At 39.8% G+C, this 16,845-nt stretch overlaps 1 protein-coding gene across 4 annotated transcripts in view; it reads left to right on the forward strand.

The window, feature by feature from the left end:
• Positions 1–16,845, forward strand: part of LOC121300738 (serine/threonine-protein kinase STK11) — a 40,707-nt gene that overhangs the window by 7,799 nt on the left and 16,063 nt on the right. For all 4 annotated transcript variants that reach the window (XM_041229507.1, XM_041229508.1, XM_041229509.1 and 1 more), the window contains exons 3-8: positions 1,058–1,141; positions 3,356–3,445; positions 4,240–4,372; positions 4,925–5,061; positions 5,537–5,664; positions 7,734–7,791. In XM_041229507.1, the coding sequence (XP_041085441.1) occupies positions 1,058–1,141; positions 3,356–3,445; positions 4,240–4,372; positions 4,925–5,061; positions 5,537–5,664; positions 7,734–7,791 (630 nt within the window). The remainder of the gene's footprint in view (positions 1–1,057; positions 1,142–3,355; positions 3,446–4,239; positions 4,373–4,924; positions 5,062–5,536; positions 5,665–7,733; positions 7,792–16,845) is intronic.

Raw genomic sequence — 16,845 nt, forward strand, 5'->3', positions numbered from 1 at the left:
TAAAGGCGCAGGGAGGTCCAGACAAGTCAAGGTCATTTTTATTTTTCAGTGTTGATTTCAGTTTGTTCCAGGTGAACTCAGCATTCTGGATTCTAGAGCACTATTCCTCATGCCTGCATTCTGAATAGCATCCACTAGCTGGAATTCCTCGATAGCATAACAGAAGAGTGGAGCTCTGTGCTGTCTGACCCAGTGCCACGGTATATCCCTGATAGGCATGAGCTGAACTAGCTGGCAGCATGATGTACCTGGCTGCACTTTCACTTTCTCTTGTGCTGTAGTTTGTTTTTGTTCAATTCTAGCTCCGCTCTTAACCAGAGAACATCTCTTGGGTATGTCTGATAGCCTGGTCCCCACTTTCCCTACTTTATTCTTGGCTGAAGAGATTGAAGTATTTTAACCTGTCCTCATAGCTCATGTCATTTAAGTCCTGGGATCAGCCTGCCAGTCCATCATCGTAGATATTTCATACCACATGTCAAGCAAATATCACAGAGAATTACAAGACACAAGGAAACCGTTCCCAGGAGGCCTTGTGCAGTTCCTCTCTGCAGTGCACGGTGCTTTCACATATTATGAAATTGAAGGAGTGCCCTAGTCTCATAGAACACTAGTTATCATCACCGTGGATAGCAGTGTAAGAAATAAAATTTACCAAATAAAAGAAAATGAGGCCAGTGACCTTTTGATATTTTGATCTATTTCAGGGATGGAAATGACTCCTATTGCATAGCAGTTTCACCCATTCTAGAATACAGACTTGATCAGCCACAGTTTACAGGTAACAAGCTTGGGCGTGTCTTATTAAACTCTTAGCAAAACCAGGATTGGAACAAACTGCTATGCAATGGGAGGCTTGGTGTCTGAAGTTAGCTAGCTAACTGGTTTTATCCCAGTGTAGTGCCAGGCGTCATATCTGAGTTTCTGGAAAAGTTGTTTCTAACTACTGGCATATAAACAGTGGGCCTGCTGACGGTCGGAACAGTTCCCGGTTTGCTGCTTGTTTTTTTGTTTTGTTTTCCTCACCATATTTATCTTTCCTTTTTGTTTCTTTCAGAGAAATCCAGCTGCTACGGAGGCTGAGGCACAAAAATGTGATTCAGTTGGTCGACGTGCTGTACAACGAAGAGAAGCAGAAAATATATCCTTTATCACCACCTTGACACTGTTGAAGAACATCTTTGTCTTGGATGTGTCTTAGTAGAATTACCGGTTATAACCTACTGCCAATATTGTGCTGATAGTATAATCACAGCGCACTCTTCTGCTGTTTTGACTTCAGACTACTTCTGACCTAATTAACTTCGAGAGACCTTTTTTCTTCTTCTTCTAATTCATTGTTTATGTAAAGTCATTTTAAATGTGGATAATCTATTGCTTTAGATAATGTCTGCTAATTAATTATTGAATTTTCAAGACATTTAAAATAATCATTGTAGTATTTGTAATTTCTTTCTTAAAAGCTAATGCATTACAGTTAATTTTAAATGAATTCCTAGCAATTTAGTTTGTCTGCAAATTGCAATACAAAAGACCAATCAGTGTTCACATTGTGTTGCAATAGCCCTTAAATGATCTTTTAAATTAATACATGATAATTTGGAACCACTTGTATCATTAATGTGCATTTACTTTGATTTACAAGAAGCGTCTGATAGACTAGCCTTTGGGTTCCACTGCATGAGTTCAATGGCTGCAAGTCAAGTTGCTGCAGTGTCTTCTTGTGGCCACTGGAGGTCTCTGTTTACTTGCTGCTGTAGTTGGCCTTCACTTTCCTTCTTCGCCAGATAGTTCTTGCACAACTTTGAGGTGTGTTTCGGGTCATTATCTTGCTGAAGAATGAAGGACTGCCTAACTAGCTGTAATCCTGATGGAATGGCATGCCTCTGAAGTATGCTGTGATAACCATGCTGGTAGAGCTTGCCATGTACTTGGTAAAGATCACCAACTCTGTCACCAGCAAAGCAACCCCAGACCATGACACTGCCTCCTCCATGCTTGACAGTGGGAACCAAACATGCAGAACTCATGCGCTCACCCTCTCTGCGTCTTATAAATACTTGGCGGTTGGACCCAAATTCAAATTTTGACTCATCAGTCCATAAGATTAACTTCCACTTCTCAGACGTCCAGTTTCTGTGCTTTTTGGCCCAGGCAAGTCTCTTCCTCTTATTCTGCCCTCTTAACAACGGTTTCTTTGCAGCAATTCTTCCAGTTAGGCCAGCTTCACGCAATCTCCTCGGGGCAGTTGATGTTGAAACAGCTGTACTTCTAGTAACATTTAGCTGAGCTTGTATTTCAGAGGCAGTTAATCGCCGGTTTCGCAGACTTGTGACTGATTCTGAGGTCACCCTTGGCCTGCCTGACCTTGTTCTGTCCTCATGAGTGCCAATTTCTTCAGATCATTTGGTCTTGGCCACAGCAGTTACAGACACTTGCAAAGTTCTTGCGATTTGTCTTAAAGATTGACCTTCATTTCTTAAAGTAATTACAGTCATTTTTTCTTTGCTTAACTGAGTGTATTTTGCCATTTTCTGCTCCCTTACATTCAGGAATAACAAACTTGTGCCTATGCTACCTATATTTATAGTAATCATGGACTCTCACATGTTAACAGTAATTGGTGACAAAAGGTTAATTAGGTAACATGCTAGTTAACTCAGAGAACATCTAACAAAGACACTTTTATACTCAGGCCAGTGTTCTAACACCGTGTTAAACATTTCAGACTTTTAACTGATTGTGTAACCCTTTTGTCTATTGTTTTAGAACTTGTTTGATTTCTGCAGTTTGTCAAGTCTATTTAAAAAAAAAAAAAAATCCCACCTAGCCTCCAAAGATTAGTTGGCACAAGCTTCATGTTTGCATACAGATTTTCTTTTCCTTCCTTTCCTTTAAGAATTCATAACAGATTGTCATACCAGCTGAAATGACCCTCGCACTCTCTTATTGCTTTCCTAGCTCTGATCAGAATCAATCTTGGTTCGAATGGAGGAGGAGGAGGAGGAGGGGGGAGGGGAGGGGGGGGGGGGGGGGGGGATGTAATTCTCACATTTAATTTTTTTTCCTCCTGTTGATAATTTTGCTGTAGGACCTGTAAAATAAATTTAAAAATATAGCATATGTGGGTAAGCATTGTAAAGCATATTAAAAGCCAAAAAAAAGACAAACCATAACCATGGAAAAACTGCAAAATTACCATAGAAATTTACAGTGGTGAACTTGCATAATGCTTCCCTATGGTGAATTGTATTGTCTTGGTTTCCGTTGGTGTATAACATCTTGTTTGAATGGATGTTTATTTGTGTTGGATGCTAGTGATATTCCACATGTTTTTCCTTAACCCTTCCTGCACGTATATGGTTATGGAGTATTGCGTATGTGGAATGCAGGAAATGTTAGACAGTGTTCCTGAAAAATGCTTTCCAGTATTTCAGACTCACGGGTGAGTATCGTACCATTTTAACACCTGTTATTCTAAAACATCAGCTGGCAGGAGACACCCTGATTGCTCTAGTGGTTCATTCATTGAAGTGTAATTATCTTTTCCTATAATGAAACCCTGTGGTTAGACCTTTCGTGTTCAGTGATTTATTGTTGTATTTCAGAGCAACTCAAGCAACTTAGTGCTAAACCATGCACAGCTAGAGACATGTTTATTCTTAGATTGTGTTTTAAATGTCCTCGATATGTAACTTTCTGATGTCTGCATTCTATTTGCTGTAGTAAAACTAAGATCAGTGTTCATGTAAATAGATTAACGCCCCAGACCTCAGATGTGTGATGCACAGAATGGTTGTAGTGACTCTGATGTCACGATACAGTACGTATCACAAGATGCAGGAGGTCACGATATATGTATCACAATACTGGTCCAGATTGACTGTTTTGTATGATGCATTGCAAGATCAAATGATCTTTTAACGATGGACTATTTTGTTAAACTAAAATGAAATGGGATAAGGAGATTGTGTATCCGTACCACTTATAAAACATCCTTTATTCTTCTTTGAAGAACCATTTGGTGAACTGCATTGAGCTCTGTTGTGCTTTTGGTCTTGTATCACGACACAAAGGCTACATCCCTTTAGTACGATGTGATGTGCCATGTAAAGAAAGTATATGATTCATCAATGCATGATGAATTGTAACACCCCTAGTGCAGATTGTAGTTTAACACAAACTACCGTTGAAGTTGCTGCCTGTCTTACTCAGTGTCTTCTGTTTTGCATTCCGCAGGTACTTCTGCCAGCTAATCGATGGTTTAGAATATTTGCACAGCCAGGGAATAGTCCACAAAGACATTAAACCAGGGAATCTCCTGCTGACAACAGACGGCACTCTGAAGATCTCTGATCTAGGAGTGGCTGAGGTATGGTATGAATGGATCTTACTTCGGGGCCTGGTTCAGTTAAAAACGATTGCTTAAAGAGAACTATGGGTGCTTTCAGTGACGCTACACATTTGCTTTGGAAGGTTGGAGATGTTTTAAACTAAATAAGCAGGTAAAATTGTTCTCTCCTAGGCTAAATAATCTATATTTCAACATTGTACACAAGTCGTTTTATATATAAAACACGATTTTATGGGTGCAAAGAGTTTTTCTTGTGTGTTAAATGCAGCTATTGGCAGGGTTAGGTTAGTGAACTTTTGTCATGATGTAGCAAGAATTGAATAGGGGTTTGGGTTGAGGCTTTGATACCATAGCTACAGAATTTAGTCGTTACAGGGATGGAAATAAGACTCTTGCTGCATAGCAGTTTTAACAAGACACCCGAGCTTGCTGCATCACACTGCGGCTAATCAAGTTTGCATTAAAACCTGGAATAGGTGAAACTGCTATGCAGTAGGAGTTTTATTTCTGTTCGTTAGTTAGCAGCGACTTTTTCACCACCTTGACTTGTAATTCCCACCCCCTCCCCAGGCGTTGCATCCATTTGCAGAGGACGACACGTGTAGGACAAGTCAAGGGTCACCAGCGTTCCAGCCCCCTGAAATAGCCAACGGCTTGGACACGTTTTCGGGGTTCAAAGTGGACATTTGGTCTGCTGGTGTCACGCTGTAAGTGAAAGTACAACTAAAATCTAATGTACATCTTTGTTTTAACTAGTTACAGATTGAGCTATACTGGCTATTGAAACTCTCTATCTGCAAAGCCAGGCAGGTTGCGATTGAAAATTGACTTGGAACAGATTTATGGAGTAAGATTGGTGAGGCTGGCTGTAGTTCGGTAATACAGGAGGATAATGAATGGTTTACTGTCCACCCCCACCCTAAGTCTTTAAACAAACCAGTCCCTATCTAACACTATTAGGAGGGACAGATTCAATATTAGTAATTATTTGCTTGAATGATAGTGTTAGTAATGTAATAATGTGTTATAATGCAGTAATGATGGGATAAGTCAGAAAGCGACTGTGTATATACACGCACTTCTCCTCAGAACGTGTTGGTTTTTTATGTGCAGTACTTGATTAAATAAGGAATGAATTGGACCATGTTCTTTGACTCTGTCTTTCCTCTTTCTTTTTCTTAGATATAACATTACAACCGGCCTGTATCCGTTCGAAGGGGACAACATCTATAAGCTATTTGAAAACATTGGCAAGGGAGACTACAGCATTCCTGAGGACTGTGGGCCCCTGCTGTCAGACCTACTGAGAGGTGAGGGGCTCTGACGCTGAAACGCTTATAAAAAAAAAAAAAAGAATAATTAATAAGGTAGGACTTTCGCCCGTTCTGAACACTTCCATCAGCATTAACAAGAGCAGCTTCTGGTGCACTAATCTTACTGTTATAGGTGGAAATTCAGTTAGATCCCAAGTATTGTACAGTGGGGAAAGCCTTCCAGCCATACTGAGAACCACTTGAGTGTTAAAGCTCGCTAAAAGGGGAGCTTTTCTCAATATGAGCAACCGTTTACTTAGCACCCCTAAGTGAGCATTGCCACTTATGAAGATATCCACTGAATATGGAAATAAGACTCCTGTTGCAAAGCAGTTTCAACCATTCCATGTTTTACCAAGAGCTTGATTAACCACAATGTATAGGTAAAAAGCTCAGGTGTGTCTTAAACTACTATGCAATAGGGGTCTTGTTTTCATCCCTGCAGTTCTTCCATAAAAGTACTAGGTTTTGTACTTTTAATAGTGTAGTTCAGCAGAGGGCACTGTTTTGACAGTATGGGAGTTTTTTTTATTTCAGTTTGCTACAATGCATCAGACCTTTAGAATTTCGAATTAACTTCTCCAGATTGACTTCTGTCTAGTCTAGGGTTCTCTGAATAGTGTTGACGAAGCTGGTTGGCTTGAATGACTTTATATTAACAATGCTGTTTAATGGAACAGTTTTAGAAGAGGTTTCAGTGACTCCTTCTTAGCAAAGTGGGAGTGATACAGCTGCAGGCTCCTCACGTAGCATCTCTATGACTGGAAGACTGGCAGTACTGGGGCTCGTTCCTATTCACCCTTTCCCTAGCCAGAGACACTGAAATAAATCTCGTTGCTTGTGCTCTTACCTAACCACAGGAAGACTGAACACTTTATATTGGCTGTAAAGTTTGAAAGACTGTTGAAGGTCTGTTTGTGGTTCAGTTTCACATGCTAGGATGGGCATTTGAATGAATTCCATGAAGGTTACAGGTTAGCCCAAAGGAAAGACGAGTGTGGCTCAGTCCTAGACTGCCAGCAGATGTAACTCCTAAAACACAGCAAGCTGTAACCGCAGAGCTGTGAAGTACATGGAACCAGCTTGATACCCTATAGACAGCATGATGTGCTTTTATTTTCAGGATTTAATTTTTTTTTTTTTTTTCAGTGTTGGTATATCACCCTGTAGAAAAGCCTCCCGTTTTGCCCCTGACCCTTTCCTGCTGATGAAGATAAAAATATATATTCTCCATAAACTGATTATACTGAAATCTTCCTGCCTGTAAGATATCTAGGGTCTAAATATCATGTAGAGATCACTAACCCAAGGTGGCTGGATGAATGGCCATCTGGACTGGGTGTGGCTTCTGTTTTATATAATAATAAAAAATAAAAAAAAAATCATCTGTGTTGTCATATTCCCTTTTCATTGCGGTCATGCTTTGGGGATCTGTCTAAGGCAGTGATTTTCAAGTACCCCTAAGTATCACAGTCCCTGTTATAACCAGGAACTTAATACAGGGATGGAAATAAGACTTCTATTGCATTGCATTTTCACCCATTCCAGGTTTTGCTACGAGCTTGATTAGCCAGTGAATAGGTAAGAAGCTCAGGTGTGTCTTGTTTAACTTGTAGAAACAATTAGGAATGGATCAAACTGCTGTGCAACAGGAGTCTTGTTTACTTTGCCTTTTATACTTGTTTTTCTGTGCAGATAAATGACCACACTGACTCCAGAGATTTTAAACAGTCTGTAGCAATAATGCTTGCATTATGATCAAGCTGCAACGCAAATGAAAGTAAATTACACAAATTAAAAAAAAAAAAAATGATGATAATAATTAACTATAGGTGGTCATTGAAGTAATAGTACATGTGTAATGCACAGTATTGTTAAAAGAGAAATATGAAGGTAGACTTTATGCTAATATAACTTATTTGATATGCTGGTGTGTGTAAATCGCTATTTTTGTCAAACACCTGGCAGAGTAAAGACTTGTGCTTTTTACAAAGTGTTGTGTATGTTGATGTTGCTATGGTGATTTTAACCTCTCAATTTGATTTATTTATTTTTGTTTGTTTTAGGCATGCTTGAATATGACCCAGCAAAGAGGTTCTCAATACAACACATAAGACAACACAAGTAAGGATTTTTCTGTATGTTAGTATCATGCTGAAGTTGAATATCATTCCCAAGTTATATCTGTATCCCAGCAGTAATTATTTAAACTGTGGTATAATTTAGATCTCTGTAGATTAAATAGCCTCCATGTTATATAACTTAGTTTTAAAGATTATTGCTGTTTCAGAAAAAAAAAGAAAACACGGATTCATTTTACAGCGATGGGAATAAATGCAGAGTTGACAAATCCTTGCACTATCTAGTTGAAACAATGAACTGTTTTTGGCACAGGTGTGTTTATAGCCTGTCATAATGGGCATGTGTAACATAATGATTCGCCAGCAAAAATCAGCAGGCGAATTATCAACTGGATGCTGAGAACACTTTAGTCATAAATTTGATCATAAATTTCTAAAACCTTGTGTGATGTATGAGAGTTGCCCTGCCATAACTTTGAAAAAAGCGGCTACCGCAAAACTTCAAATAATCGCCGGTCTCCAATACTCTCTTCTTCTCTAAGCGCCGGGACTGCCAGGAAATGTGATCAATAGACTCCGGGTCTCTCTTAAACACTGGGTTATGAATAATAATATAATACGCGTCATACTGAGTGTTCCACCAATACACACACGTGGTTGTACAGCGAGCTTACCAATTTGAGCCTCAGGATGAATAAGAAAACTCATTACCAATTTGAGGCTCAGGATGAATGATAAAACTGAATTTAATTTATTTTAAAATGTACACTTAATGCACACAGGTTTTTTATGACGTTATTCATGTTAAAACCAGTTGTGAAGCTTTGCTGAGCGTCCTGAAAGTAAGTAAAATACAAACTTGTTTTCTGATATTAACAGGGTTGCCTTTTAGTGTGTTTATATGTTTTTATTTTTTGTATTAACAGTATTTCGTGCATTTGAGTTTTGCAATGAATGTTCATATTTTGTTCCTTTTCCAGCATTCTTATTTATCAATGTACACATTATAAAAACAAATTAGTTTTAGTTTTGTGATAAAACTGGTACTTGTGTTGATTTTGATCTTTAAACAGTTTGAAGCATTTTTCAGTGGGTTGTGGGCCAACAATATGAACCTATATTTCGTATTAACACAGTATTTCATGCGGTTGTTTTGCATTGAGGATTCGTTGCTTGTTAATTTAAATGATGGACATTGACAAAATGTTTTTGGTTTCTTTTTTTTTACTCACTTGATCATTCATCCTTGACCGTGGCACGCTTGAGTGACTGACTGGAGCACATGCACTTAATCACCTAGTTAGTGAGACAGTTGAATGGACACTGGATATGGCGTGATTTCAGATGTTTAATTGCAAGCTTGAACAAAAGCAATGAAGAACATCACAAAAAAAACCCCAATATGCCACGTCTGTCAAGAGAGCAGCGCCTTCGTCCAATCGGCATGTTGGAGACTGGATTAGGGCAGCGTACTGTGGCTCGCCGTCTTGGGTGCTCGCAGTCAGCAATTTCAAACCTGGTGAGAGGGTATAACCAGACACTCTGTGTAATAATAAACAGTCTCAAATAGTTGCTGGTCTCCAATAGATGCCAGGACTACTGGCAAATATTGTAAATCAATGCTGGGGTGTTTATTTAAAGTTTTACGATATGCATTTTAAAATAGATATAGATAGGAAACTTTAACGTGATCCAATGTGCACACAGTGACCTGGAGGGAATATCAATTCTACAACCCCATGTAACACTAAATCCGTCTACTTTCAAAGCCCTTTTCTTATTTATTTTTTCAAGTACGCGAAATTACAGCAGCAATTTGGACGATGCTTGAAATTGTTGTTTGTTTGGTGTTAGAGCAAAGCTCTTTGAGAGGAAAGGTGTGGTTTAATGTTTAGAGTTGAAGCACATCAAACAACACCCTTCTGTGAAGAGCTTGCAGCTTCCTGGTCCCACTGAAACATGCTTCCCCCTCCCTGGTCATGCTGCTGGGGTCTCTGCACAGGTCTGGCTCGGTGCTAGGGAGAGGCGCAGGGATTAGACATTGCCACTGCCGCCAGGGGGAATGCCTCAGTGTTTTTCTGTTTGTGCTGCACGACCCGATTATTGGGTTTCAGCTGTCCACAGAAATCAGGTGCTACAGCCGCTACCTCTTGCTGCTCCACTGTGTGTTTGCTCAAAAGGGATGAAATCTGATTTATGAGGCGTGACAGGCTTTTAAAATTAATGCCAGGTCTCCTTAAATTTCAAAACAGAGGGGCCCTTTGAAATATAATGGCCTGTTATCTGCCTGTTACACCCTAACTGCAGATGATGAGATGTGTAAATGGATATGGGGAGGGAGCAGGGGGAATTGGCAGTGGCTCACAGGGTTGCTTGGGTGTGGTTCTCAATACCAGATGGAAAGAAAATGGCAAAATAACCAATCCCCCCCAATAGCAATTGGACCACTATATTTATTTATTTATTTATTTATTTATTTTTAAATTGCATGTAAAAATCTTTCATGGGAAGTTCTTGCAAAGTGTAGTTAGTGTGTTAACCACAAGGCCACAGCATTGTTAACCTGTTAATTAATGCTTCAATAGCCATGGCCCTACTGCTTGGGATAATTCCACAGTTTCACTGTCAGGGTCTCGCACGTGAAGCCATTTTTTCAATACAGGTAACACACACACACACACACACACACACACACACACACACACACACGCACGCACGCAGGTAGAGGTAGAAGAATGAACATTTTCCGTCTCCATGCAGTCTTAAGCTTTTGAATATTTTACTTTTATTGTGACTCATGTTTCAGCAGTGAAGCATAGGTTTGAAAAACACGTCGTTCCCAGCAGGACTTCTAACGTGGAAGTCTGACCCGTCCACTTGCGAGCCTTTGCGTTGTGGAACCCAAGCTTGCAGTCTGAGAACCAATTTTAATCCCTGCCTGTTTCTGTTGGCACTGCCTAATTGGACAGACTTTTACTGTTTGATTAAATGCGTGCGTAATGCATTTAAAGATTATTTTTTGGCTTGAATTTCTGTGTCTTTTATAAGCGTTCCCCCCCCCGCAGTGTTGATGGTGCCTTACATTAGGACTGATAATTGCAAAAGGCAGCCTGCGGTTGCCATGGTTACGAATGACCGCAGCATACCCGTTCACTTGCCTGATCTCCTCATACTCTCCCACTGCAGGGGAAGGAGAGGAAAAAATAATAATGATCACACTTTGCTGAGCCGCCTTTTGTGGGAGAATAAACTCTTTTTAAACTCTGAGGTGTGTGTTTTTTAATTTAAATAATTATGCTTCACACCCCCCATCTTTGTCTCATCTGTCCTGTTTCTGTCTTTTATTAATTTATTTTGATTTGTGATAAAGTACAGGACATAAATATTTAAACGCAGGGAAAAGGGCAGCCAGGCTTTTTAAATGGCTTGCGTCGCTGTTTGCAAGTCTTTTTGTTCAGGGGGAGTTGAAATTGGCTCCGGCACCACATCAGAATCCATGCATTTTTAATTCCCCGGCTCCTTGGGTATCTCTCCTCAAGAAGGGGACGCGTTGCTGCGCAGTTCAGGGATTAATGCCCTTTCCATTTAAAAGAATCTTCTGTTGTGGGGCCCCTGTGGCTCTAAAAGACCCCTGTCTGTGAGCTATCATTACTATTAATTGGGTTATTATTAGTAACGGTTTATAATTCCTGTTATTTGTGGGTCTATAAGGCATGGGTGGTGATATGTTCTGCTGTTCCATTGTACTGTGGTCCCTAATTTCACCGTCTGACTTAAAAACAAAACTTAAAATCCTGAAACACTACATATAAGCCCTTTACTTATTCACAACGTTATAAATCGTGCATGAGAAATCAAGCAAGCACTGTTAAGCATTTCTCATACGGTATAGTCCTAACGCATTTTCTTTGTTTTAGCAGTAGTTCATTAGTACAATCTTCGTTCCTGTGCTTTACAATGAGTTGCAGTGTCAATAGCATTTTGCATAGTTTGGGCAGTCAGCCTCCCAAAGTGACATCTCTTAACTAAAAGAGGCATACATCCAGTAAAGGTACTCCGTGTGGAGTGCAGGATTTACCCGGTAGCCTGGAGATCACAGCTTCGAAAACAGGCTATGTCACTGCCAACCGTGACCGGGGGTTTCTAGAGAGCAGCCCGGGTAGGAAGAGTCCAGCACGGCAGGGCAATCCACGGTTCGCCACATACCAGCAACCCCTGTGGCTGACAGGGCACCTGCGGGTCTGCAGTGGAGCCATTCAGACCTGTGTTGTCCTCCGGCACTATAGGTCTGGTGGCTTTGCTGTGGATCTGCTTTGCGAAAAATTACGGCTTGGCAGGAACCTGTTTCCTGAGTTGCTGGGGGGGTTGCGACGGGGAACCAGGATAAAAATAAAAATAATTGGGCATTCCAAACTGGGGAGAAAACCGGGGTAAAAACCATTGATGACTAAAAAAAAAATAAAAAAGGAGGCACTCTACACGCACCGTTTAAAGTTAGAGTACAATGCATACAGTTTCCTGCCAGTATGGCCCAACCATGAATAAAGACTTTCCCTTTTAAGATAAATGTTGAAATTGTCTTTTAAATTAAAGTGTAATTGGTCTGTCGCTGCAGTCTGGGGATCATGCTCCAGTGTGTCAGGGCTTTACACTAGTGTGTGTGTGTGTATGTGTGTGTGTGTATGTATATATATATATATATAATATATATATATATATATATATATATATATATATATATATATATATATATATATATATATATATATATAATTTTTTATATATATATTTTTTTTATTTTTTATTTTTTTAATCATTGCAATACAAGTATTCTGCCTTGTCTTCCTTCATGCCATCTTGTGAATATCCCTGCAGGTGTTTGCTGGCCCCCTGTCAGCAGGATTTCTCCTCCTCTGCTCTCTGTGTGGGTGCTGTTAACCTCAAGTGCTCAAGCTCCCGTTCAGCTCCAGTAGCCTCAATGTCAGCAGCTGTTTCTGTTGCTGCAGAGGCAGCTGTTGCCTCCAGCAGCGCTGATGCACTGGGGGCGGCTGCAGATACCACTGGCTAAATGGCTTACCTATTAAAGATTTGATGACTCTCATGCACGAGGCGTCTAGCTTGCCTGCTAGACGTGCACTTGTTCTGCTGGCTTTGCATAGAAAGAGTGTTGTCCAGTGGGGACTGTCTGGCCCATTGACATGGTAATATATCTGTTCATTTTTTGTATCAGTCACCCTACCCTTGAGAGTTTACTGCAGTATACTGTAGTAAAAGCACAGTTAATGAAGTGTAGACAGTGTGATAAAGCACAGAGGAGTATGCTTTAATTCATTTATTTTACTGTTTTTGTAGAAAAGCAGCACTTGCTTAAACAGCATGGGCCTCTCTGTCGTGAGTAGGCAGCGGTTGATTTCCAGGGTTGAAATTTTATTAGGGAGTTGTGCATGGGGTTTAAGTAGCTGGAGGTGGGAAAGCAAAGATCTGTATTTTAATGCACTGAAGTACGCCATGCAATTCATTGCTATAGCTTTCACCCTTTCCTTTAGGAAGTGCCCACGCATCTCAATCTAGTGTCTTGTAAATGTATTCAGCTCTGATGATGTGGTGAGGGGACTGAGGGCACTTGAGGAGAAAGTTTGCTTTAATGAGCCAAGAGGGTGTTGAAGGGCACTGGTTGACTAACACGCATGAGTGTGCAGCAAAGCTCTAGTTGTTCATCAGATCTTTTATTTAAAAAGAGTGGATTCAAATTCCAGGGATGGAAATAAGACCCATGTTGCATTAGTATCATCCATTCCAGATTCTACTGTGATCTTGATTAGCCACAGTGTATGTATAGCTAACAAGCTCAGGTGTGTCTCGATAAAGTCTCTAATAAAAGCAGGAGTGGATAAAAGTGCTATGCAATAGGAGTTTTAGTTTAAACAGGCGTCAAAGGCAGAAGGATCTTTTTTTTAATTCTCAGCATTTTTTTTATTTCTAATCGGGGCTTGCAAAATCGCTAGCCCAACATACCGGGACAACCAAAAAAATCTGTCGGACAACGTGTTTTTTTGGCTGCTTGCCCAACGGGCAGTCAGATTTTTTACTCTATAACAAGATAACGTTCTGTACTTTAATAAAACAGTGGTTTCTCAATCGAGATTCTGCTCACAGGTCATCCCGGTAAAACACGTTTAGAGGGATCAGTATGTTTCATTGGTAATGCTTGAGTGATTTTCGGGGTGACGTACACGTATACATGGCTTGTGACCAAATCCTGCAAGGATTGGCCCGTGTAACACCCCTGACAACTCAAGCAATCCTATCGAGTCAGTGCGCTGGTGTATGTCACGTGACTGCCTGCTCACTGAAACAAGGTAAAACGGACACCACTACAGCCAAAGGATGTACTTTTATATTGAAGGCTATGATTTCTTAAACAAAGTTACAGTTATGTGATTAATAAAATGTACTGGTAATTTTATTTTAAATGTATGGTGCTTTTAAATGTAAAGTACAGTACCGTGTGCAGCAACAGTCTCGGGTCCAAACCGTCTGCCGAGTGTAGATACGCTATTTACATCATCGCTATAGGCCTTCATTATACGATTAAATACTGTGGTTTTTTTTTTTTTTTTTTTTAAACTGCTGTTGCTTTGAAGCTGTGTGACCGATCAGGTTCTTACTTGACAGGTAACGAGCTGGATGCTTTGGCTGAAATTTTTGCTGCTGCGTCCTTGCAATTGGCGCCGTGACGCATTTTTCGATAAAACCTTTCGAAATCATCTTCCTGGGAACCGGTGAAGCGATTGATCTGAAACTTGGCATATATCCTCAGCATCCAAACCCACATCAAGTTTACGAAGCAGAAGTTTCTGCGATAAATTTTTATGTCTCAATGGCTGCCACGAATCTTATCGAATCGCACCCCTAACAACAAACTGCTGCTGTTTGAACACCGTTTGACCAACAAACTCCAAACTTGGTAGTTATTGTCCCAGTAACAATGGAACACAAAAATGCCAAAATGGTTGTTTTATAAAACAAGATGGCCTCCACGTATACGTTTTTATATTTGAAATTTAAACCTGCGTCAGTTGACAAACGATTTACTTGACTAACTCGAAACTTCACAAACATCATCCTTGACACTAGCAATACAACTGACTTAAGAAACTCGCGTTAAACAAGATGGCTGCCTGACGCATTTTTGAAGAAAAAAAAAAAAAACTTTCAAAATCTACTGTGGAACAGTTGAAGTTGCTGATTTTAAACTTGACATATTGAGAACTAAACACGCTTAGACGGGTACTGATACTGAGGCTTGGGAGCCGTAAAACTGCCTGGCAGCTCTAGTTATTATTATTATTATTATTATTATTGCTAGTAATGACAAATACTGTGATTTAATAAAGAAAATCAAAGAATAAAATACTACTAATGTTGTTAATAATTTAGTTAATGCCTTTTTATCCAAGGTGACTTCTTTAACTTACTGTATTGTTCGTTTTGGATTGTCCTTTTACTATAGCGAGCAAAAGGCTTTGGACCCAAACAGGGTTGTAGCAAGGGTGTACTGTATTTAGTATTTCACTTGTATGTTTAATATATGGCACTTGCACATTTTAATATATAATGTGTGCACATTTTTCATTTTTGTTATTTTTCACCTCCCATAGTGTTCAGCGTTTAAGAGGGTGTAAAGAAGTTTGGATCAGAATCCAATATCATCCGTTACAAAAAAGTAACATACTGCAAGTATACTTGTGCCAAAATTGTCTAGTTTTAGTATACTATTGATACCATTATACTATTCTATATATTCTAATTGCAGTATACAACTTTGTATATTCTTTTTGTAAGTAATGCAACATAGTTCTCAAATATTGGACATATTTCTTCTCTTTTGCATACCTGCATTGTCTCTTTTTAGATATGCACCTCCAGATTCTGACAAATACTTTTAGAAAACCAGGAGCAACTTCTGCACTGGATTGAAAAGTTATAACGCTCTGCGGCTGCCCGCCAATGTAGATAACGATCGAAAAACTAGTAGAAACTATCTAAGTGTGGAAAAACTGAAGTTTTGACGTTAAAGTGTATGAACCCTGAGATACTGTACCTATATTGAGTGCAGTGTACTTTGTACAAATGTAGATCAATCATGGGCAACTTGACTTTTTTGTTGGACAACCAAATGTCTACAGTGGACTGCCCAAAGGGCAAGTACCATTACCAAAATTTTGCGAGCCCTGCTAATGATGAAAAGGGGGAATCCAGCTGATGAAGCACCCAGTCTTGCAATAACCCATAGTAAAATATCAGGTCCTCTGGGTGCAACAACTGTTTTGCGCCGCGCTCTCGTTAACAGAAAAAACTTCTTAATTCATCCCACTTCCTTCCTGTACGTGGGATATGGGCCCCAAGGTGAACGGTTGAAAAATCTCATTGAGGCGTTCACAGCTTCGCCTGTCAGTCTGGTAATGGAGGTGTCTAACACGCAAGGCTAAATTAACGATGTAGTCATGAATCATTTCGAGGGGTGGGTAGGATGCGTGGGAGTTGGTGTGCAGAAGAGGTGATGTCATTCTGATTTTCAGTCTTGTGATGATTTGTCTCTCTGTGTCAGCATGACTGGAGTTGGAATTTAAACTATCTACCAGGATTGCTTTTAGTTTCATGGTTTGACTGGCAGGAGTGCAAGTATTAGACCACAGCATTCAGCAAGCTTCTCAGTTCAGGTGAAATATTAGATTGCCCTGAAGCATAAACCTCATGACCTGCTGTTTTTTTTTTTTTTTTTTTTTTATACAAAACTTTTTGGACTATCGGTATGTTGTATTTGTGTGTAAGGAAGCGAATTTGATATCTGTAAATGAATGTGCACAATACCAGTCAGTTAGTTTTCTATAGATTCCAATATTCAAAAGTTACACGCGTGTAGCTTAAACATTATCGCTTGACACAACAATGTAGCACCTAGATTTAATCAGAAATCATAGTGATAAGTTACCTAGTGTTCAGGGAGAAAGCTCAGGTGCTGCGATGGTCTGTCGTCAGGAGAGGATTCAGGTAGATTTTCTCTGTAGCACTAATGAGTGCCTGTGTTATGTCT

Source organism: Polyodon spathula, chromosome 26 (assembly GCF_017654505.1).
Source record: "Polyodon spathula isolate WHYD16114869_AA chromosome 26, ASM1765450v1, whole genome shotgun sequence".
Lineage (NCBI taxonomy): Eukaryota > Metazoa > Chordata > Actinopteri > Acipenseriformes > Polyodontidae > Polyodon > Polyodon spathula.